At 37.6% G+C, this 24946-nt stretch overlaps 1 protein-coding gene across 1 annotated transcript in view; it reads left to right on the top strand.

Annotated features, from left to right (window-relative positions):
- MTPN (myotrophin) overlaps positions 1 to 24121 on the top strand; it is a 60773-nt gene extending 36652 nt beyond the window's left edge. The window contains exons 3-4 of the mRNA XM_065883950.1: positions 45 to 128; positions 20908 to 24121. Coding sequence (XP_065740022.1) covers positions 45 to 128; positions 20908 to 20994 — 171 coding nt within the window. The 3' untranslated portion in view covers positions 20995 to 24121. The remainder of the gene's footprint in view (positions 1 to 44; positions 129 to 20907) is intronic.
- Positions 24122 to 24946: the final 825 nt, after the last annotated feature.

The following is a 24946-nucleotide window of genomic DNA, read 5'->3' as shown; positions in this document are numbered from 1 at the left end:
AATGAAAAATGGATGAGGTGATCTATATCTTTATTATTTCATAGGCTCCAGATAAACATCATATTACACCTCTTCTGTCTGCCGTCTATGAAGGTCATGTTTCCTGTGTGAAATTGCTTCTGTCAAAGGTGAGGTCAATTGCTGATTTTTAATTGCTTTTTCCATTACTATGTAACTGTTTAAGCTAAGTATTTGGTTGTTAATTTAAATTTTGTGTGGCATCAGGGACAGAAAAACTAGAGGTAATATCCAAAATTGAGGTCTAGAGCAATGTTGCTCAAAACAGCTGGTCCACAAGCTGTTTGTTACCAGTTCATGGTGGGTAAAGAGGTTGGGCTAGAAAATAAGTCAACACAGTCTCCTTCATCAAGAATATCTTGCTATTTAAAAAAAGTTAGCCAAACTAGGCATTGTAGTTAATAATCAGTAATATAGAAAATGTTGTCCCATGCTAGTAACAGTTTGCAGACTGGTACCATATTCACATACCACGCTTTGAGTAACGCTGGTTTCAAATTTGTATGAACTTCATTTTCTGTAGTACGTACTGAGCAAGATTATTAGAGGCAGATTGCTGTAAGGGCTCTCCAAGTCATCTGGTTTCTTGATGTGATTGAGATCATGGTAAATTTGTAGTTTTCCAGTGTTTTACCTTTGCTATTACAAGCTCTTAGATGAAGTTCAACGTCCAGCCTCAGAAATTAACCAGTCAGTTGCAACCATTCTAGGTGTATAAGATGGGACCTGCAAATCTTGGAAGACAAGAAATCTTCATAAAATAAGGCACCAGTATCAATCCCAAGGTTATCATTTCATGGCCATACTCTGGAAAGTGCTGTTCATAACATTTCATTTGGAATTTTAAAAATAAGCCCTGCTAAAAGAAGAAAGAATTAGAAATTAAATGAGTAAATGTATATGAAGCATTTTGCCACAGTATCTGACACATAATAAGTACTCAATAAATAGTAGCTTTTACCCCTAAGACTAAAGAGGATTTTATGCTTCATAGATTGAACTTCAGTAAGATTTGGAGAACAATGAGAAAGTAGCACATTTGTCTCAACACTTCATTGACAACTTTTCAAAGATACTGTCTGAAAGCAGTTAATTCAGGTCCTCTAAAACTAGGGGGTTTACCCATACCTTCATGTTAAACACAACTACCGGATTCCTTTAAATGTGTGGTGGTGGTGGTTTTTGAAAGTTTGGGGCGGGGGAGGGGTTGGGAGGTTTTGGCATATGGCAACAGGAGTTTTTCCATATTATACACTGTACTGATATGAAAAGCCAAAATAAAGGGGGATTATTATTCTTTGCCACTGTAATGGATCCAGAATCTGTGGTAGGATGTACTCACAAAGATTTCCAGCCACTGTCTTTCTCCTTACTGTCTATTCCTCCACAACACCCATGAAAAGATTAAAAAGTACCTTTGAAAACTACTGGATAATTTCATCCCTGGGGGAATACTTTTGCATATTATGTTAAAAACTGGTTGTCGAAGGCTACAGATATTAATTTACATTTCATGAAAGATTTTTATAATTTCAATATTTTGTTGGTTAGGACCCTGTATTGCAAGTAACTAAACCCAGCTCAGACAGGCTTAAGCATTAAAGAGATCGTGTTGTCTCACATAGGTCTACAGTCGAGGCACAGCTTGTCCATGGGCATAAGTCACGTGACCAGCATCTGACTTCTTTTTTGGATACTTCTCAGCTCTTCCTCAGTGTTGACTTAATTCCCTTGGCCTCAATCTATCTGCTAAGTGTAGAGCAAAAGAAACAGTTAATACTGTATTATTGATATATTTGAAAGTTGCTAATAGGGTAGATCTTTAAAGTTCTCATCAAAGGAAAACAATTTTTAAGCTATGTGAAGTGATATTAATTAAACTTATTGCGGTAATCATTTCACAGTATATAAACAAATCATTATGTTGTATACCTTAAACTAATAGTATTATACGTCAGCTATATCAATTACAAATTAATAAATTCATAAGTCAGAATTAAAACAAACAAGAAATGAATGGTTCCTTCCTTCCCCTTCTTTCTCCCTCTTTCCCTGACCTTTTCTATCTAGCCAAGGGTTTTCTTCTCTGAAAATAAAAAACTCCATGGGATCCTTTTTAGTTTAGGGCTCTGGTCATTTACTAAATGAAATGCCCCTAAGCAGGCTCCTCCCTCCTAGCCAGATCTCAAACTGTAGATCAGAACTGTATTTCTTTCTGATAAGCTTCTCTTTCCTCCTAGGACAAACAGAACAAGATGTAATTATTCTTATGATAGAGCCAAAACCATTGTTCCATATTTCTTATTCCCAAAACATGATGCTCTAGGTGACCAAGACCTTGTCTATAAGATTCCACTGTTAAGAAAGAATCTTCTACATTAAATAAGTTCATGAAGAGCTGGCTTGGTTTGAATGTACATTAGGCCCCTGACATGTTATCCCAGAAGGGTCTTTATAAATATGTGCTGTGTTGCTGAATTACTGGTTATAAGTTGAGTTTCCTGACTTTTAAGTAAGTAGTTTTTAAATTTTACTTGTGCCCATAATATTCTTTCATTTGTGTCTGATCCTTAATTTTTGTAGCTAAACAAGTGACATTCAGAGATGGCTGTATTGATGGCACATCATTTGTAACCATGTAGAGCTGTTATTGACTTTAGATGAAAGGGTTTTTCTTTTTTTACCTTTTTGAAAGCAACATAAAATTTAGTTCTTTTTTCAAAATTAATTACTTCAATTTTATTTTTGCATAAGCTCCTTTAATGTGTACCCTATAGTTCTATTAACCAAATTTTTGAGGGGGGAAACTGTGCTCTTTAAAAAATCCTTAATTGCTAAAATAAGGCTATTCCAGTACACTTTTTTAAAGTGCAGTCAATGTTTGTATTATGAAATCTGGTTTATTCTGTCTTTTATCAAAAGTAGAATCTTTATCAATTACTATTAATTCATTTTAAAAGTATGTAGTTTAGAAGTTTTCCACATTCATTGACATCTCTAATGTACAACTGATCCGTGAACAGCAAAGGTTTGTATTGACCCAGTCCACTTACACACAGATTTTATTCAGTAGTAAATGCTGCATATACTGCACGATGCATGGTTGGTTGAATCCACAAATGTGGAGGAACTGCAGATATGAAAGGCCGACTGTAAGTTACAAGTGGATTTTCAACTGCAGAGAGGGTCAGTGCCCTTAACCTCCCCCCACCACGCTGTTCAAGGGTCGACTACATTATTCCACTGGTATATCATTAGCATAGGAAAAAAGCCAAAACAATAAATTTTAAAACTCAGTATGATCACAACTAATAGAGAAAAACAAAAATTACAGAAAACAAAAGAATGGTAGAATGTATAAAATCAAACTCTATGCTATATGCTGTATTACTTACTGGACTTTTTAAAAAAAACTTTAATGCAATGGAAGATGAAGTTCATGACACAAGTAAAAATTTTAAAAATTTAATTCTTTATTGTCCATATAGCAAAAGAGGAAAGTAACATCTGTGGGAAATCTAATATAACCTTTGTTTATATAATCTCCAAATACATAAGTATAATCATCTCCATTTTATGGATGAGGTGACCATCTGTCCTGAGGAGGTTAAATAACTACCTGAAGTCTAATAGAATATAATGAAATCAAGATTTGCTCCAAGTTATATGACTCAAAAACCCATGTTCTTTCTACTACTTGAGAGTGGCTTTCAGACTTACTGTCAGGGATAGCTATGAGAGTGGCTTTCAGACTTACTGTCAGGGATAGCTGTGAGAAATGATTATGTATATTTCCGCAGGTAAAAGATATTTGGCCTGATTTTTAATTGATACATTCATGAATGAAAAAAATGTAGCGATCAACACTTGTGGGACTTCCACTTGAAGCCTGAGGTCTGAGCACATGCCATGGGTATCTCCTTTTTGCCCTCTGATGACAGAAAAGATGTTTTTTGAAATGAATGAATCAACATCTGTTTTAGACCATAAGACAGCAGGGTTCATTAGACAAGAAATTATAATGAAGCCTTGAGAGACAGAAGGCAGGTAGGATGAAGTTGAAGAAGAAAACATTCCCAAACACGAGCATGAGAGGACTGTTGTGAAAGGTAGGAGTTGATCCAAGGCAGCTTGAAGCCCAGAAGTGGTCAGTACCCTTGAGGAACAGATGAGTGAAGAGTTGGATGTGCTTTCAGTAAGAAACAAATGAGACCCAGAGGTGAAGACTGAAGGAGGTACGCAAGAAGTCAGTATGTGAATAAATCTAAACAAATATTGAAATACAAAACAAACATGAACATTTAAAATAAGCTAAAACAAGGGTCCCCTGGTGGCGCAGTAGTTAAGAATCTGCCTGCCAATGCAAGGGACACGGGTTCGAGCCCTGGTCTGGGAGGATCCCACACGCCACAGAGCAACTAAGTCCGTGCGCCACAACTACTGAGCCTGCACTCTAGAGCCCGCGAGCCACAACTACTGAAGCCCATGCTCTGCATGCTCTGCAACAAGAGAAACCACCACAACGAGAAGCCCTTGCACTGCAACAAAGAGTAGCACCTGCTCGCCGCAACTAGAGAAAAGCCCACGCACAGCAATGAAGACCCAATGCATCCAATAAATAGATTAATTTATTAAGCTAAAACTATAGAACTGTTAAATAATAATTTAACAAGAAGCAAGGGAAATGAACAAAACTCCTGGTATTCTCACCAAATCCAGAGTACATGAGAAACATTAGTAAAACTGGTGAAAGGAAACTGATGAAGCAGGTAAAAAATGCAGGCTCGGGGGCTTCCCTGGTGGCGCAGTGGTTGAGAGTCCGCCTGCCGATGCAGGGGACGCGGGTTCGTGCCCCGGTCTGGGAAGATCCCACGTGCCGCGGGGCGGCTGGGCCCGTGAGCCATGGCCGCTGAGCCTCCGCGTCCGGAGCCTGTCCTCCGCAACGGGAGAGGCCACAACAGTGAGAGGCCCGCGTAACGCATAAAAAAAAAAAAAAATGCAGGCTCGAGAAGCATCCTGGGTAATTGAGTGGTCCCAGGGAGTAAGAAGCCCAAGTGAGAGTATGAAACAGAAGAAGTGGCAGCTGCACAGCAGTCATTAAAAAGGCCAAGCCTAACCAGACTTCAGCCTGATGTTATGAAAGCAAAAACAGACCGTGTAAGCACCTGTCATTTTGAATCGTAATTATCTCACAGTTGAATAAGGTTCCTCCTTCTTTGCCCTAAAAAAATCTTAACAGGAAATTTTTGGAATAAAAGAGATATTTAAAAGATGTATAAAATATTACTGAGCTGATCTTCCTGATTAGAATCTCAGATACCTGAATAATAGCAGTGTTGCATGAACACATTATTTAGAAGAGAGTTAATCTTGAAGTGGTACTCTTGAACTATAATATTATAATCAATGGATGTTCATAAGTCCAAAATTCATTTATTTTTCACAGTTACATATAATTTGAAATCATCTAGTTTCTGTGTAAAGAAACAGTTCTCTAAGAGAAATAATAGTTTACCTGTAGCATTAATACACTATCATGTTAGACATTTCCTTTAACAGTATAGTATATAGTATTTAATATATACCAAATTTCTATAATATTTATACTTATTAAAATTCTTTATAATCTATGTAATCCCTTTGATAATAAAGGATTTTAAGAAGTATCCTTATTTTCTAAGGAAAACTGTTTCTAAATAATCCACTAAAGGATATTGTGGGGAAAGGAGAAATACTTAACATCTTTAAAAGATACAAGTTAACCTTTAAGTTCGCTATCATTTAGAATTTAGACAGGTAAGCTTTCAGTTATTTACTCTAGTGTGGTTTATACCCTGTCCCTTATATACTATATATTGCTATTAAAAATGACCAGTCAACCTCCTATTAAAACAAGAATTCTTTTAAACAAATAAATAGAAAAATTACCCCAGCATGAGAGAATCACAGATCTCATGAACTGAAAATTTAATGAAAGTTTTTAAAACATTATAATTACTGTTTTATTCTTAGATTACAGAAACAAACTGACAGTATACTTGTTATTATAAACCCATTTGTTGATTTGTTGTTAGTGATAATACGAAGCTATATCTGAGAGAGAAAAGTCCAAAAGAAACTTTGCTTTTTTGTTTTCCATCATTTCTCTGCTTCATACTGTGTCAAAGAATTTACCTCCTTAGGATATCTGCTGTAACCTTACAACGGAAATATGTAACCACTGATGCTTGTGCAACTCATGTTAGTGACGCACAGCTGTTTCAGACCACTCTGTACATTCATTGTGTGGGACAAATGAGTGAGAAACAAAGATTTACTCAACAACCTTCCTTTTATAAAAAGAAAGTCAAAATGATTAACGTCTTACGTACAGTTGCTGTAGAGAAGAAAAAGTACTAAAAATGAGTCTGTTAAGAAAATACAGAAAACCACCTTATCTGATAACATTGATGATTTGCCCCCATGTATTTTCCGTGCTGTGTTTTAAAAAATCAAGCGGCCAGTTAATAATAAAATTTGAATACCCCTCTCAAATACCAGCATTGTCAAATCCTCAAGAAGGATCTACGGTACAGATTTTGCTGCTTGAATTGAGAATCAAGTGCGTAAGATATAAGGACTTAGAAGTCAAGCCTTTCAGCCTAAATAAGTAGGTGTGCTGGTAGGTAGAAACATTTCTTTACTAAAATTACTCACTGTTCCACTCCCAGTAAAATCTAAACAGTTTCACACATTCTGAAGCACACATTTTATGATTACTTGGAATCCCCAGAGTTCTCCATATAACATGGGCATGTTTGGTTTCAAAAAAATTTTAGGACAGATGACCTGCAAAGAACTGAGCAATGCCTTTCTGAATTGCCTTAGTTTAAGAAACTGTGTTAGAAAAGGACTAGCAGAATTGATACAGCTAGAAAACTTACCCCCCTAAATAACTGAAGAAACCAGTTGTTAATGCTGTTTTGATATATCTCACAAATCTCATCCACAAGTATGCCCATTGTAAGCTCATTGTTTTTTTACCTATTTAGCTCTTTTAGACTGGAGTGCATCATTATTTTAGATAGTTTCTGTTAGTGACGTAAACTGTGAGTTGTGACATCACACACCCCCAAGTTTGGTTCTGAGTTCTCCTTCCTAATAGCTTCGGGGCTTTGAATAAATTCCATATCATCCCAGTCTAAGCATCCTCTCCTGCAACATGGGGCCAGTACTCATCACATAGAGTTGATGAGCAGGTAAATAGCTCATAGTTAAAATAGTACTTATACATAGGAAATGTCATTTAAGTGCTTTACATGTATTAATTCACTTAGTCATCACAGTAATCCTATGAAGTAGGTACGATTTTTATCCCCCATTTTACCATTGGGGAGACTGAGGCCCAGGGCATTAGGAAGCTTTCCCAGGCTCACACAGCTCGATAGGAGGAGAGTTAGGATTCAAACCCCATCACTTTGGCTCCAGAGCTTGTGTCTGTAACCACTACATTACACTGCCTCTCAGTGTAGCCAAGTAGTTAGAAGAGACACTGTATGCAAGTCATTGACGGCAATACTGAGCTCATCCTAAATTCTCAGTAAATACTAAGACCAGTTAGGATTGATGCAGATGACTTTGATGTATTTCTCAGAAAAGGGAAGACTTGCTGCAAGAATGAGTGTTCCCTGAAAAGCAAGTTTTATGAAAATGACTGTTTCAAATAAACAAACTTTTCATCCAAAACTTACAGTGTACCACATCATAGGTAATATATTGGCTCACTATCTGAATGTCTTTGGAGAGAAGTAATTTGAAGGCTCATTTATACTTTCTCCCATCCCTTATATTTCCATGATGAATTTCTCTCTGAAACCTTGAAATGATCTTTCTGTTTTTGCTAGATATGACTACAGTGGAGATGTTAAAAATCATATTTTCACAAACAGTGGAGATGTTAAAAATCATATTTTCACAAGGGTAACATAAGAACAAATCTAAGACCATTTATATGCAACTGAAAATGAACTGTAGTCACTATCTCCAAAGGAGAAATAAAATGAAGAGAAATGTAGAATACATGTCATTCCCTGTTGCATGGTTAGCATGTTGTTTAGAGAGGCAGAGGGGGTGCAGATGAGGAGGAGCATGGCATTGAAGTTAGAAAAGCAAGATTTAACACCTGGTCCTATGCTTCGTTTCATATCCAATGAAGCACAGTTAACAGATAATAAAGGACTATGACAAGTGCTGTAAGGGAAGTAGGGTTCAACTGTAACAAAAACTCCTACTACAGAGATTTAAACAAGAAAGTGGCTCTTCTTTTTCGTGGCCAAATAATATTCCGTTGTATAATTAGTTCTTATTTTTAAGAGAGATTAAGAGAATTTTTGATCTAGGAGTTACTGCCGAAATCATGTTAGGTTTACCATTTTATTTGCAGAAAGGAGCACAGAAAGGTTAAGGGACTTGCCTAAAGTTACACAGCTAATTTGTGGTAAAATTGGGTGGCCAGGTTCAGTATGTCCTTGAACCACACCACCTGCTTTTTCTTATTTTGAAGTGTAGTTGATGAACAATATTATATAAGTTACAGGTGTACAATATACTGAGTCACTGTTTTTTTAACTTGAAGTATAGTTGATTTACAATATTGTGTTAGTTTCAGGTGTACAGCAAAGTGATCTGGTTATAAATATATGTGTGTGTATATCTATATACTTTTAGAAATTCTTTTCCTTTACAAGATATTGAATATAGTTCCCTGTTCTATACATACATCCTTGTTATTATTTATCTATTTTATATATGGTAGGTGCGTCTGTTAATCCCGTACTCCCAATTTATCCCTCCTCACCCTTCCCCTTTGGTAACCATAAGTTTGTTTTCTAATCTGTGAGTCTGTTTCTGCTTTGTAAATAAGTTCATTTGTACTGTTTTTTAGATTCCACATAAAAGTGAAACCATAAATTTGTCTTTGACTTCACTTAGTATGATAATCTCTAGGTGACAACATGGGTGGACCTTGAAGGCATTACGCTAAATGAAATACGTCAGACAGAGAAAAATACTGTATGATCTCACTTATATATGGAATCTACAACAAAAACGAAACAAACTCAGATACAGAGAACAGATTAGATTGATGGTTGCCAGAGGCAGGCGGCTGGGTGGAGGGTGTGTGGGGTCAAAAGGTTAGAGGCCTAGAATTACCAGGTAAGTCAGTCCTGGGGATGCAACAACAGCACGGTAGCTATCCTTAGTACTGTATTATATACCTGAAAGCTGTGAAAGACAGTAAGGCTTAAAAGCTCTCATCAGAAGGAAAAAAAATTCGTAACTCTACAGTGATGGATGTTAACCTTATTGTGGTAAATTTTGCAATATATACATGTATCATATCGTCATGTTGTACAACTAAAACTAATATAATGGTCTCTGTCAATTATATCTCAACTTAGAAAAAAAACAAGTGGCTCTTAATGAAATGCCTGAAGGTGAGCAGTCCAGGGCTGAGTAGCTGGCTCCACTTGTCCTCAGTACCCCACACTCTCTTCTTCCCTGTCTTCCCCACTCCTTACGGTTGCAAGATGACTGCTGAACCTCCAGGCATTGTGTCTGTTTCGGGCAGGGAGAAGGGAAACAGTTAAGGACACTCTCCTCCCTGAGGCTTTATTGGAAAAGGAAAGCTATCCACAAGATGCCAGCTTTGTGCCAGATGGCCACCTGTAGCTTTAAGGGAGTCTGGGGATTCAGTGCCTTTTCAGCCTCTATAGGAGAGGAAAGCACAGAAAAAAGGGGTTTGTGCTAGACTTTGGATGAGCCAAGCTGTAGTACTGGGTTGGCCAAAAAGTTCATTTGGTTCATGAATCCATTCAATAAAGTTCTTGGTGAAAATGAAAAATGTGTCTTTTATTTTTACTTAAAACCGAACGAACTTTTTGACCAACCCAATATACACCTTGAAGTATGATCAGCAACGTGCCAGGGGGCATACAGGAAGAGAGGGAGCCAGCTGTCCTGGAAACTCCAGAAGGGCTTCAGGGAAACAACTGAATAAGAGTTAATCAAGTGGTTAAAGGGAGAGCACAAAGAATTGCTTTGTTCCTTTACATTTTAAGAGTCCTTGTTGGGACATTTAATATCAGATATATTTATTCAGGCATTCCTTTTGTACTTGATTCTAACCCACTTTCTTTCCAAAAGTGAGTTGAATATACCAAACCATGGTTGCTAAATTTTTATTTCTGAGATAGTGGTTATATTCCAAGGTTGTGAAACAGTATCTAGCAACATAATACAGAAATGTCCGCCAAGATGTCATGTGTGTATCTAAATGCTAATTTTTTAATTGATTTGATAAATTTTGCATTGAAACAAAGCTGCATAGTGTTCTAACAATTGATTAGTATAATTATAATCATCATCTTTGCCACAAAAGCCTTCTGTCAAGATAATGTCAGATAACCTGAGTACAAGTTTAAGAGTTTCATTCTTAAAATGTTACTAATCCAGTTTTCTGGCCTATTTGTCCAGATTAAGAACTGGTGGTAATTTTTTTTAAAACACACAAAAAAACCTGGTGGTATAAAGCAGAATTGAGCTATCTGAAGTAAGAAGTAGATAAAGATGCACTCTTGTTTCATGCCAGTATATCTTATCTTTCTAGCTACATTGTAAACTATTCTATTCAAGGGCAGAGACAGTATGATGAATTTTTTTAAACATTCCCCATATTCTACAACTTACTATCAAATAATACTTGATTGTCTAAAACGGTAACTTTTGAAATGAAGAAATTACTGGTGAGGTTTTAAAGCTTTTTTACTCCCTAGAATGACAAATGGCCTCTCTACTTGGGCCACTTAACTTGGCTGTAGCAGCCTTTTCCTCCTCCAGGAAACTATCACAATCAGAACCAAGCTGTAACTATAAGCAGGTGAGCCTAGTCCTGATCTAGTCCTTTATTGTATGTGTATAGTCCCTGTCTGTATCAATTAATTTTAAAAAACATTTAATTTTTCTAATATCATTTGATAGCCTGTTACTGACACTATGCAAGGCCTTGTGGTTTCAGAGACTGATAAACATGGTTACTGCTGTCACCACATTTAGTAAAATGTAAAACACGCGCACAAAGTGTTGTGATTGCTGTGACAGGAGTTTATGTAACAGCAGAGACCTAAAGGAAGAAGAGGTCACGTGTGGTCCTGGGAGTCAAGGGCATAGTGTGTTATAAATAAGGATGTCATTACAACTTTAGGTACCACAAATGTAACTTCAAAAAGCAGTTGACACTTGAGTTGAATCTTAGCAACTTAGTGTCCAAGAATCTAATAGAGAACTGGAGTACCTTGCCAAGCAGAAGCAGCAACGTGAGAAGGTTGCAGAGGCAAGAAAGAACCAGCTTTCAAAGAAACAGCTTTTAGTAGTTTTATTGATTTTTGCTATTGTTTTCTTCATTTCTATTTCATTTATTTCTGCTCTGATCTTTATGATTTCTTTCCTCGTACTGACTGGGTTTTCTTTGTTGTTCTTTCTCTAGTTGCTTTAGGTGTCGTGTTAGATTGTTTGAGATTTTTCTTGCTTCTTGAGGTGAGATTGCTATAAACTTCCTTCTTAGAACTGCTTTTGCTGTGTCCCAGAGGGTTTGGGTCATTGTGTTTTTGTTGTCATTTGTTTCTATGTATTTTTTTATTTCTTCTTTGATTTCTTCAGTGATCTCTTGGTTATTTAGTAGCGCACCATTTAGCCTCCATGTATTCGTGGTTTTTTACAGTTTTTTTTTTCCTGTAATTGCTTTCCAGTCTCATAGCATTGTGGTCAGAAAAGATGCTTGATACGATTGCCATTTTTAAAATTTTCCGAGGCTTGATTTGTGACCCAAGATGTGATCTAGCCTAGAGAATGTTCCATTTGCACTTGAGAAGAAAGTGTAATCTGCTGTTTTCTAATGGAATGTCCTATAAATATCAATTAAATCTGGTCTGTTGTGTTATTTAAATCTTGTGTTTCCTTATTAACTTTCTGTTTGGATGATCTGTCCATTGGTGTAAGTGAGGTGTTGAAGTCCCCCACTATTATTGTGTTACTGTCGATTTCCTCTTTATATAGCTGTTAGCATTTGCCGTACGTATTGAGGTGCTCCTATGTTGGGTGCATATATATTTATAATTGTTATATCTTCTTCTTGGATCGATCCCTTGATCATTATGTAGTATCCTTCCTTGTCTCTTGTAACATTATTTTAAAGTCTATTTTATCTGATATGAGTATTGCTATTCCAGCTTTCTTTCACCTTCCATTTGCATGGAATATCTTTTTCCATCCCCTCACTTTCAGTCTGTATGTGTCCCTAGGTCTGAAGTGGGTCTCTTGTAGACAGCATGTATATGGGTCTTGTTTTTGTATCCATTCAGCAAGCCTGTGCCTTTGGTTGGAGCATTTAATCCATTCACATTTAAAATAATTATTGATATATATGTTGCTATTACCATTTTCTTAATTGTTTTGGGTTTGTTTTTGTAGGTCCTTCTCTTGTCTTGTGTTTCCCACTTAGAGAAGTTCCTTTAGCCTTTGCTGTAGAGCTGATTTGGTGGTGCTGAATTCTCTTTGCTTTTGCTTGTCTGTAAAGCTTTTGATTTCTCCATCAGATCTGAATGAGATCCTGGCAGGGTAGAGTAATCTTGGTTGTAGGTTCTTCCCTTTCATCACTTTAAGTGTATCATGCCACTCCCTTCTGGCTTGTAGAGTTTCTGCTGAGAAATCAGCTGTTAACCTTATGGGAGTTCCCTTGTATGTTATTTGTCGTTTTCCCCTTGTTGCTTTTAATAATTTTCCTTTGTCTTTAATTTTCGTCAATTTGATTACTCTGTGTCTCGGTGTGTTTCTCCTTGGGTTTATCCTGACTGGGACTCTGTGCTTTCTGGACTTGGGTGGCTATTTCCTTTCCTATGTTAGGGAAGTTTTCAACTATAATCTCTTCAGCTATTTTCTCTGGTCCTTTCTCTCTTTCTTCTCCTTCTGCGACCCCTATAATGTGAATGTTGGTGCATTTAATGTTGTCCCAGAGGTCTCTTAGGCTGTCTTCATTTCTTTTCACTCTTTTTTCTTTATTCTGTTCCATGGCAGTGAATTCCACCATTCCATCTTCCAGGTCACTTATCTGTTCTTCTGCCTCAGTTATTCTGCTATTGATTCCTTCTAGTGTATTTTTCATTTCAGTTATTGTATTGCTCATCTCTGTTTGTTTGTTCTTTAATTCTTCTAGGTCTTTGTTAAACATTTCTTGCATCTTCTCAGTCTTTGCCTCCATTCTTTTTCTGAGGTCCTGGATCATATTCACTACCATTATTCTGAATTCTTTTTCTGGAAGGTTGCCTATCTATCTCCACTTCTTTTAGTTGCTTTTCTGGGGTTTTATCTTGTTCCTTCATCTGGTACATAGTCCTCTGCCTTTTCATTTTGTCTGTCTTCCTGTTAATGTGGTTTTCATTCTACAGGCTGCAGAATTGTAGTTCTTCTTGCTTCTGCTCTCTGCCCTCCAGTGGATGAGGCTAGCTTGCATTAGAATTTTCATATGAAAATCTTGAACTAAGAAAGTAGTGGTAGCAACGACAGGTGGAAAATGTTAGGAACATTATGGTCTAAAGATTTGGTGACTGATAACATGTGAAGTAAACAAGAAGAACTGCATAGTGTCTCCACGGTTCCTGGAAGGTGGTTCTTACCATGATAGTGAATACTCCAGAAAAAGAAACAAGTTTGTAGGAAAAGATCATGGATTCACTTTAGGAATCGTAGAGTTTGCGGTATTTCTGGGACTTAAGTAGATAAGTCTCAGTGGCATGTATAAGTGTTTATATATATATGGGTTTAAAGATCAGGGTAGATGTTCAAAAGTTCAAAATGAGTATAAAGGTTGGAACTTAAATTGTAACATGGATGAGATCAGGCAAAAAGCGAAGAGTGCCAAAGACCGGAACCATGGAGAATCCAGCATTTAAACAAAGCAGAGAGAAAGTAAAGGGGAGGAGGGTGGAGTGGAAGTAGTGGGTGCAGGAAGGAGAGGCAGGCTAGACAGACAGAACTTGGAGATAATATTCTAAAGCATTTTCAGGACAGCATGGATTAGACTATAAATTGCCTTCTGTGTCCATTTTTTACTCTTTTAGAAGGGGAACCCCAGGTTTTAACTGGGTGCATACATTGCAGCCTAGCTAGTCCTTGTATCTCAGTTTGCCTTGCAGTGGATATGACTTTGTTTCTAAGTTTGGGCTGATGGGATGTGCACAAATGATGTGTGCCACTTCTAGATCATCACCTAAAATGTGAAGCCACTTACTGGGGACTTTCACCCCCACATCCAGCAGGCTGGAAGCACATGTGGAGGTGAGCACACGTAGCAGTAGGCTGTTTTGTGAGAGAGCGATAAATTAACTTAGTTTAATACATTGTGTTTTAGCCTCTTCGTTATAGCAGTTTAGCCAAACCATAACAAATTGGGTCAAAAGTTGTTATTTGTAAATGAATGAACAGGAGTGGGGAAAACTTGGGTGTGGATCTCCCGATTCTGTCACTTGGGAGAGTTGCACAGGGTTTTGATATTGGAACAATAGAAATAAAACTGATCATAGTTGTCTGCTAGGTGCCACAGTGAGCAGTGTTTACCCAGAAGTAATTTAAGCACTGTTTATATATTTTAACTGTAAAAGTCTATCAATATCCAGGACCAGATCGCTTTACTGGTGAGTTCTACCAAACATTTAATGAAGAATTAATACCAGTCCTTCTCAAAGTCTTCCCCAAAACATCAGTACAGATGGGACCGCTTCCAAACTCATTTTACAAGGCCAGCATTACCCCTATACCAAAACCAGACAAGGATGCCACAAGAAAATTGCAGACCAATATCCCTGATGAACATAGATGCAGAAGTCCTCAACAATATGTTAGCAAATCAAATTCAGCAATACATTAAAAGGATCATACTCCATGATCAGCTGGGATTTATTCTGGGGACACAGGATGATTCAGCATCTGCAGAGCCATCCGCGTGAACACCACAGTAACAACACGAAGGATAAAAACCATATGGTCATCTCAGTAGATGCAGAAAATTTAACGTTCAGAATAAAAACACTCAACGAAGTGGCTGGAGAGGGAACATGCCTCAGCATAATGAAGGCCATATTATGGCCACAAGCTATACATCATAATCCACAGTGACAAACTGAAAGGTTTTCCCCTAACATAATGAACAAGATGAGGTCGCCCACTCTCATCACTTATTTAACATAGTACTGGAAGTCCCTAGCCAGAGCAGTTAGGCAAGAAGAGAAATAAAAAGCATCCAAGTAGGAAGGGAAGAAGTAAAATGTTCTCTGTTTGCAGGTGACAGGATACTCCATATAGAAAACCCTCAAGACTCCACTAAAAAACTGTTAGGGGCTTCCCTGGTAGCGCAGTGGTTGAGAGTCCACCTGCCAATGCAGGGGACACGGGTTCGTGCCCAGGTCTGGGAAGATCCCACATGCCGCAGAGCAGCTAGGCCTGTGAGCCATGGCTGCTGAGCCTGTGCGTCCGGAGCCTGTGCTCCACAACGGGAGAGGCCACAACAGAGAGGCCCGCATACAGAAAAAAAAAAAAAAAAAAAAAAAAAACTGTTAGAACTGTTCAACTAATTCAGTAAACTTGCAGGATACAAAATCAATATACAAAAATCAGTTGTGTTTCTATACACTAATAACAAATTAGAAGAGATTTTTTTTAATTCTACGTAAAATTGTGTCAAAAAGAATAAAATACCTAGAAAGAAATTTAACCAAGGAGGCAAAAGACTCTTACGCTGACAACTGTACAACATTGATGAAATATATTAAAGAAGACACTAATAAATGGAAAGAGATTCTGTGCTCATGGATTGGCAGCATTAATATTGTTAAAATGTCCATACTGCCCAAAGCAAGCTTTAATGCAGTTTCCATCAAAATTCCAATGGCATTTTTCACAGAACTAGATTAAACAATGCTAAAATTTTTATGGAACCACAGCAGATCCTGAATAGCCAGAGGAATCCTGAGAAAAGAGAACAAAGCTAGCAGCATCACATTTCCTGATTCCAAATGATATTACAAATATGTAGGAATCAAAACAGTATAGTATTGATGTGAAAACAGGTACATAGATCAATGGAACAGAATAGAGAATCCAGAAATAAACTCATACACACACACACAGTCAATTAATTTACCACAAAGCAGCCAAGAATATATAATAGGGAAATACTGTTGAGAAAAGTGGACAGGCACATGCAAAAGAATGAAACTGGACCACTATCTTACACCATACACAAAAATCGACTCAAAATGAATTAAAGACTTTAAAATAAGACCTGAAACCATGGAACTCCTAGAGAAAAACATAGATAGTAAGCTCTTTGACATTCGTCTTGGTGATGAGTTTTTGAATTTGACACTAAAGGCAAAGGAAACCATCAACAAAATGAAAAGGCCACCTATAGAATGGGAGAAAAATATTTGCAAACCATGTATCTGATAAGGGGATAATACCCAAAATATATAATGAATTCATATAACTCAATAGAAAAAAAAAGTAGGAAAAAAAATCTGATTTTAAAATGGGCAGAGGATCTGAATAGACATTTGTTTATACAAAGAAGATATACAGATGGCCAACAGATACATAAAAAGGTTCCTCAACGTCACTAATCAAAACCACAATGAATTGTCACCTCTTACCTATGAGAATGGCTGCTATCAAAGATATAAGAAATAATAAGTGTTGGCAAGGATGTGGAATAAAGGGAACCCTTGTGCACTATTGGAGGGGATATAAATTGCTGCAGTCTCTGGAAGACAGTATGGAGGTTCCTTAAGAAATTAAAAATAGGACTGCCATGTGATCCAGCAATTTTACTTCTGGGGGGTTTATCTGAAGGAAACAAAAATCCTAACTCAAAAAGTTATCTACACCTTGTGTTCACTGCAGCATTATTTACTGTAGCCAAGACAGGAAAATAACCTAAGTGTCTATCCACAGATGCATGGATAAATAAAATGGGGTGGGTGTGTGGGTGCGTATATACACACACACATATGCACACTATACACACACACATATGCACACATAATGCAGTGGATTATTATTTAGCTATTAAAAAAAGAAGAAAATCCTGCCATTTGCAACAACATGGATGACCTTGAGAGCATTATGCTAAGTGAGATAAATCAGAGAAAGACAAGTACTGTATTATCTCACTTATATGAAGAGTCTCAAAATTCACAGGTAACAGAAAACAGATTGGGGGGGGGGGCGAGGAATGGGTAAAGGTGGTTAAAAGGTAGAAACTTCCATTTATAAGATAAGTAAGTCCTGGGGATATAATATACAGTATGGTGACTATAGGAGGAAAAAATCAATCAATAAACAACAGTTTTTACAGAACCGAATATAAAAGTTAATCTTGACAAAATAGAAAAGCTGGCACTTTAAGAGGTAGAGGCAGTAATGGGAAGGTAGAGAAAGTATCTTATAAAGTAGAGGAATTTGATGGAACAAGAAACAGGTTTTAAATACAAAAATATTTACAAAGAAACAGAAACTGCTATTTACAAAGAAACAGAAACTGCTATTTGAAGTATAAGACATTGGGAGGATGTGGGGAAGGGATGTGCTCCCTGCTAGAGCAGCATCCATGCAGCAGGGAGTCAGAAGATAATCTCTGAAGTTAATAACTCAAATAGTGGCATGAGTATAGTACTTACAGCCACGGAAATAATCACTAGAACTAATAACTACTGAAAATGGTTTCCTCAGGAAAGGGGTGAGGCCAGATATACTTAAGTTCTCCAATAACTGCATCAAGTATCAAAAAATCATTTTCTTTTACAAAATTGGTTTATCTTTTTTAGAAGAACTGGTTTGAGTTCATTAACTTTATTCCTAACATTTTATTCTTTTTGATGCTATTATCGATGGAATTCTTTTTACCGGGAGTTTTTTGGTGTGTATTCTGAGTTCTGTGATTAGTTTGTATTACAATTAGAAAAAATGATTTGTATAAAATTTTTAATACTTTTATCAGATTTTTGGGGTTGCAAATAGCAGAAGTTGACTCTAACAAGTAGAAAAGGAATTTTTTGAAGATGGTGGATTAGTCATAGAATCAATAGGAAAGCTGGAGGACCAGGCTCAGAAGAGGCCAGAGCTATGGTAGCTGTAAGACTCTAGATAGCAGGAACTTCTCAACTGTCTCTTCTGGGTGATAACACAGAAATAAATGAGCTCTGACTTCTTGTTGTCGTTCTTTTGTTCTCTCTAATCAAGATTCAAAATCCAGAAGTGAGCGTCCTGCTTTGATGCCTGGCAAGGAAAGTACATGGCACCTTAAGTTACAGTTCTAGGAGTCCACACAATGGGGACAAATGATTCCCCAGAATGAAATTAGGGTGCTGTTATCAAAAGAAGGGAAGTCTGGCAGCTAAAAAGCAACGGATATTCACTATGATATTTAACTTTTTGTTAATGCAGAATTACAGTTTACAATGTTAGTCATAAAAACAGTTATCAATATTGATATCAATATTGAATAAGAAAAAATTTGTTTTGCTAAAAATAGAATTACCATATGATCCAGCAGTCCCACTCCTGGGCATATATCCAGACAAAACTATAATTCAAAAAGATACATGCATCCCTATGCTCATAGCAGCACTGTTCACAATAGCCAGGGCATGGAAACAGCCTAAATGTCCATCAACAGATGAATGGATAAAGAAGATGTGGTACCTATATACAATGGAATACTACTCGGCCATAAAAAAGAACGAAATAATGCCATTTGCAGCAACATGGATGAACCTAGAGATTTTCTGACTTACTTAACTTTGTATGATAGAGAAGGACAAATACCATATGATTTATATGTGGAATCTAAAATATGATACAAATGAACCTATCTATGAAACAGAATCAGGGACACAGAGAATAGACTGCTGGTTGCCCCAGGGCAGGGGGTGGGGGGCAGTGGGAGAGGGTAGGAGTGGGAATGTGGGATTAGCAGATGTAAACTACTATGTATAGAATGGGTAAACAACAAGGTCCTACTGTATAGCACAGGGAACTGTATTCAATATCCTGTGATAAACCATAATGGGAAAGAATATGAAAAAGAATATATACTGTATATGTATATAGCTGAGTCACTTTTGCTGTACAGCAGTAATTAACACAACATTGTAATTCAATAAAAAATAAATTTAAAAATTTGTTTTGGATACAATGGTCCCAATTATTGTCACTTAACCTGTGTTGGAGTACTCACCACACTGAAGTTCTCACTCACAGATTTCTCTCTCACTTAACTGTAAGTTCCATATGTTCCATAATGCAGTTAAATTCAATTAGAAAAGAGAAAACAGACTTTTATAGTGAGGACCTTGTGATAATTTAACACTTGCTAGAATGTCTGTCATCTCCTTCCTGGTTTACCTAATCAACTTGTACTTACTCAAGGCTCAGCTCAAGCATTACCTCATCCAGAAGGACTTTCTTTCACTCTCCTAACCACATCCCATTATGGTTCACAGACCACTCATCACTGCATAACGCTGTTGTTCTCATCCCACTGCGTCATACTGGTTGACTTGTCTGTCTCTCACACCAGCCAAACTGGCAGGCTCTATCTTGTTTTGTGTCTGTGCATCAAACATTCAGTAAATATTTGTTGAATGAGTGAATGGATTTGCCAGCAGAAAGGGGGTAAGGCATTCCATATTCCAACAAGTGTAAAGTCATGGCACCCGGTACATTGAGGAATGGTGACATTCCAGAGGATTAGAGTATTGAAAGGTTAATGGGAAAAGAGACTGGTGAATTTGACTCGAGTTTGTCTCTACAGGACCATGCATGCCAAGTTTAGACAATTCCATAGGCCTCAGGAACAGAAGAATGAGTGAGACTTGGCAATGGGAGGAGGACAGGACACAAGAGGTTATTTGGTGAATACATACAGGTTGGGCTGGAGCTAGCAGAGAACCTTTCCATGGTGGAGTGTTGCTATCTGTGGAAGTTAGCGAGGTTCAGACTTGGTTTGGGAGCAAATTCACCCACCATGCACTAGGTACTTTTTTAGATACTGGGGACACAATAGTGGATAATATGAACAAGATTTCTACTCCCATTGAGTTTTTACTCTAATAAGGGAAGACAGATAAAAACAATAGACACAAAGGTATGCGTACACATTCTCGAAACTAGATTGCCATGTTGCAAGTAAAATGTTCCATGACAGCACCCTCTGCATGAAGCATTGAGAGCAAGCTGGAGAGAATTTCCCTAGATGATAGCAGGGACCCTCCTTTCCTAGCCCACATCCCAGCCATTTACTGCTAAGTTAAAATTAAGTATAATGACCAATATTGTACATGTTCTTAAGGAATTTGTCTAAAATAAAAGGTTTGTAAGTTCTAGATTTTACAAATGTGTGTTTTACTTATGCAGTCTCCAAAAAGTGTTGCAAAGAAGAAAAAAAGATAATTTTGTCGCAGTAATACTTTCTTCTTTAGCAAAAGTGACTTCCTTCCCAACCCTCCCTGTTTTATACTACATAGGGATCTTCTTTTTTAAAGCTTAATTGAGTAAATATATGATAGTATAAATAAAAGCCAGTCATTGCCTATGTTATTGGCAGTTTCTAGTTTACATTTCTAGTGCCTGAAAAATAATCTGGTGTTTTTACAGCTTAGTCTCTAACCTTCGGGGCTTTTCCTTCACTAGAATGGACTCCGGTAGTAAAGGAGTTCTGCCTCTGCCAAGCGCCCTGGCTTTCACTCTCTTCTCCTGGTTGTGGGCCTCGTTTAATGTTAACGGCTCTTTCCTCTTTTCCAGGGTGCTGATAAGACTGTGAAAGGTCCAGATGGACTGACTGCCTTTGAAGCCACTGACAACCAGGCAATCAAAGCCCTTCTTCAGTGATGGACGGATGGGCTAACAGCTCTGGAAGAATGACTCTCCTGTGGCCTCACACTGCTGCCTGTCTGTCTGTCACTCTCTATCTGCCAGCTTCTTCAGCTAAAATACTTCTAGAGGGGTGAGGGGAGAGAGAAATTCATAACAAATCGGACTACCAGAAAAAAACGTTTGGGAGGAGAGGAGAAAAACAAGATCAGGCTTTTACTAGGATTCCTGATCAGGTCAGCCTCTTTTCCATTTCCAGTAAAAAAAAAACACAGCTTATACCCATGGGAGAGTAAAGACAAAATATACCATTAACGTTTGACCTTTTCAGCTCCCTGGCTAATTTATTAATTAGATTGCGTTGAGGGTCTGACTATACCAAGGCCAACTATACATTTGGTAGCCCCATCTGTGCGAGCAGTAGTGGCTGCTGTGACGTAACTTAGGGTGCTGAGATAAGCAATTAGCTCTAGCCTTCTGCCTTAAGATTCACTCTAGTGGGGATCTCCCGGCATAGTTAAGAGCGCTGCCTGTGGTTGGTGACCAAATCTTCCCTCGGTGACTTCCAGCTTTATGTGAAAGCTCATTTAAGGCGAGGAGGGGCACACTCCTAAACTGCTGGGCGGCTGAACTTTGGATTTCCTCTCCCCCTTCACATGGATTTCATGTATCTTTAGATAAAACTGACTAGTTTTATTTATAAAATCTCAAAATTTTGGAAGTCTAAAGGAGAAATCATTCCAGTATGCATATTTTTTTTCCTCTAGATTCAGACATTTATAGAACATTGAAAACACTTTCAAACTCCTGCTGGTAGTAAAAGGGGATTTAAAAATAGAATCATAGCCATAAGCCTGTTAGTATCATAAAGAGAGAACAGTTGTCTTAGTACCTATGGATTTTCTTCATTTGCTATTTGAATGGATTGGCCTCAGTTGTGTTTGGAGAATCAAGGAACATTCTTTGGAATGCCTCTCTCAGACCCATCCTGGATGCTGATTACTTATTGCACCAAAGCTATCACTGGGGTGAGATTTACTGTTTGGACAAATTTAACCCCATCCCTTAAAAATATGCGTGTTACCAAGTTTCCCTGAGGTGTTGATAGGCTTCTGCTGAATGTATGCCAACCCACCTGCATAATATATATTTTTTCCTTTCTATATTATGCATTGCATAAAATGTGAGAACTTCAAATTGTATTCTGTGTTCTTAAAATACAGTGCCCTAAAATGGTGTTCTTGGGACCTGCAGAAAATATTTAGACACATTTTCTAATGTTTATTTCATGAGCAGTACAGCTAATTAAAACATATACCCTTAAATTTGCTGTCCTGCATATAAAATATTAAGATTCCTTTGACTTGCCATCCATATAAGCTTACTAAAAATATAAGGGTTTTTCCTTAGCCATGTCATGCAATAATTGAATGTACCTCAAATTTTTAAAACAGGGGAGGGTGGGTGAGGGACTTGTATTCAGATTGTGGATAACAAAGAATTAATGATGATTTTTTAAGGCAATGTAGCATTCTACAGCAGGGTTAAACTAGTACCAAGAACAGTCAGCCTGGCCAACAAGTCTTATTGGCCACTTGCTGATTGGTTGGTTGGTGTGTGGGTTTGTGTGTGTGTATTTTTCCCCATGAACCCTTTTTTTATCCTGTGGCTTTTTCACTTAAAACTAGCCTAACCCTGTAATCTTCCTGCATCCAAGAAAACAATCACAAAATGCTGGTTTAAATACTTTGATACATTTGGCTAAGTCTGCTGTCTTAATGCAGCCTATTTATTAGAGTTGGATTACAAGTCGGTAATCAGTACTTCATAACATCACTGAACTGAAACACAGAGCTCTCCTCACTGAAGGTGGAGGGCACTCTATCAGACTGTAACTGTCAGCGGAGTGACAAGCTGTTTTGATATCTTTGTTTCCACTTCTTGGCATACTGCTGTTTAAAAGGCTTGGATTTTACTCTCGATGCAGTCTTACCTTTACTCTCTAAGTGTTTTTTGTAGTTGGCTGCTGCAGAGAGTGCATGGTCCTGTCATTCCTAAACCTGGTCTGCTTCCACAGTCACCTGGTCTGGAGGCCATGTGATTCTGTGTACACTTCATCCTCGTGTTCCTTGTAATGCAGTAGAGGCTACTCTGCCTTCCCTCTTCTTTCTCAGCCATTTTGTAAACCCCATAATTATGAAGCAGTTGCTTGAGAAAATAACAGATAAACAGAATAGACTGACCAAGATGGTTTAGTTTCTTTTTTTTAACTAGGTTATTTATAATGTATTTCTGAACCACTTGGCAGAGAAATTCACAACACTTAATGTTCATATTTTGACTAAAGGAAGCTAAAACCTTGTCTGCTTTTTGGTACTACATGCATTAGTAAAAGATTAAGTAAGTTTTGTTCTCCACTGAAGTAATATTTAACATCTCAGAAAAAATCTTGCATGTTCTGTAGTTTTGTATTCAGTCAGTCATATCGTATGCACCGTATCAAGTGAAAACAGGTGGTTTACCTGTCTCCATTAGTATGCTAACAGATTCCCCCTTGCAGCCTCAGACTGGTATCTGTAGACTTACAGTTGAGCTACGGCACGAGAATCGATGCAGTAGTTCACAGCTCACCTTCTAAACCCAGTGGGGCATGAAGGCGAGGTAGGTGGGTGCGGTGAGTGGAAGCTGCCAGCAAGTACGCCCTTGATTCATTGATTTCTTTCCCCCAAATAATGGATTTCAAATCTACATGTACCTATTTGATTTTTTTTTTCCTAAATCTTCAACTGAGCTGCTGTTTTCTTCCATGCAATACTGTATACTCGATTGTGTATAGAAGCAGCTGGTGAGAGTGCCCTCCTGCACAAGTAACTGCAGTGTTTTGCATGCAAAATTTTAAAAAATTTAAATTGTCCTGATTCTATTTTGTAAATGGAGAAACAATCATATCTTTCTAAGCAGTAATGGAGGAAGACTAGTGCTTTGTGCGTTTTGATATATTTGAGTTCATTTTTTCCACAATGTAATGCGTTTGACACAATTGGGTTTCTCATATTATCCTAGTTCATGTACATCAGAATGCTAAATAATATTGTGTTGAAGTTTTGTGTTGCAAGAACAAATGGAATAAACTTGAATTGTGCTACAGCCAGCGTGTCAGCATTTCCCTCACTCCGTTACTACCACCTTCCTCCTCCAATCTTCTCTACAACTGTATCGGTGCCTTCCTCCTCAAGTCTTCTCTACAACTGTATCGGTGCTTTGACTCAAACTTTTAATTAATCTGAATTTTTCCCCTCTATCCCACTTCTGGAAAAAAATAAGTGGAATGAAAACAGGACATAGGAAAGATTCAATAGAAATAAACTATATTACTTTTCTCATCTAGTGGTTTTGCTCTTCTCACAGTTGCCTGATACAAATTGTTTGCCTGTAATAAATGTTGAGTAGTTAGGAGCAAGCTGTAGCTAGGAAATGCTAGAGTGTCAGGATCTTAACAGGTGTTAAAGAAAACAGGGTCACAGTAAACCTCTTTAACCCTTTCATATGCTCATTTAAGCTATCGCAGAACTTTCACGTAGCACAGTATATCAGACTGTTAGATTTTTTTTTCCTCTTCCTGTTAAGACCAGTGATTCTCAAAATGTGGTCTCTAGACGAGCAACCATGACCAGGGAACTTGATAGAAATGCCCAGCAATCCGTGTTGTAATAAAGCCTCCAGGTGATTCTGATGCACACAAATTTGTACGAGACAAGAGAAAAAAACAGTCAAAAAGCTTCTAAATAGGATGTCATCAAGGGTGGCTTTCTAGAGAGTAAAATGGAAGCTGTAACACATGAGACAGCAAAACTCTGGACACCCAAGAAAATCTTAAGATGAACTTCAAAGCTATGTTCTGGGCAAAAGAAGTCGGGTTAAGATATAACAGTGGCTCCAAAAATGTAACACTGGTAAGAATGACCCTTCA

Source organism: Phocoena phocoena, chromosome 9, assembly GCF_963924675.1.
Source record: "Phocoena phocoena chromosome 9, mPhoPho1.1, whole genome shotgun sequence".
Classification (NCBI taxonomy): Eukaryota; Metazoa; Chordata; class Mammalia; order Artiodactyla; family Phocoenidae; genus Phocoena; species Phocoena phocoena.
Note: the sequence above shows the minus strand (reverse complement) of the source record. Positions and strands in the feature narration are given on the sequence as shown.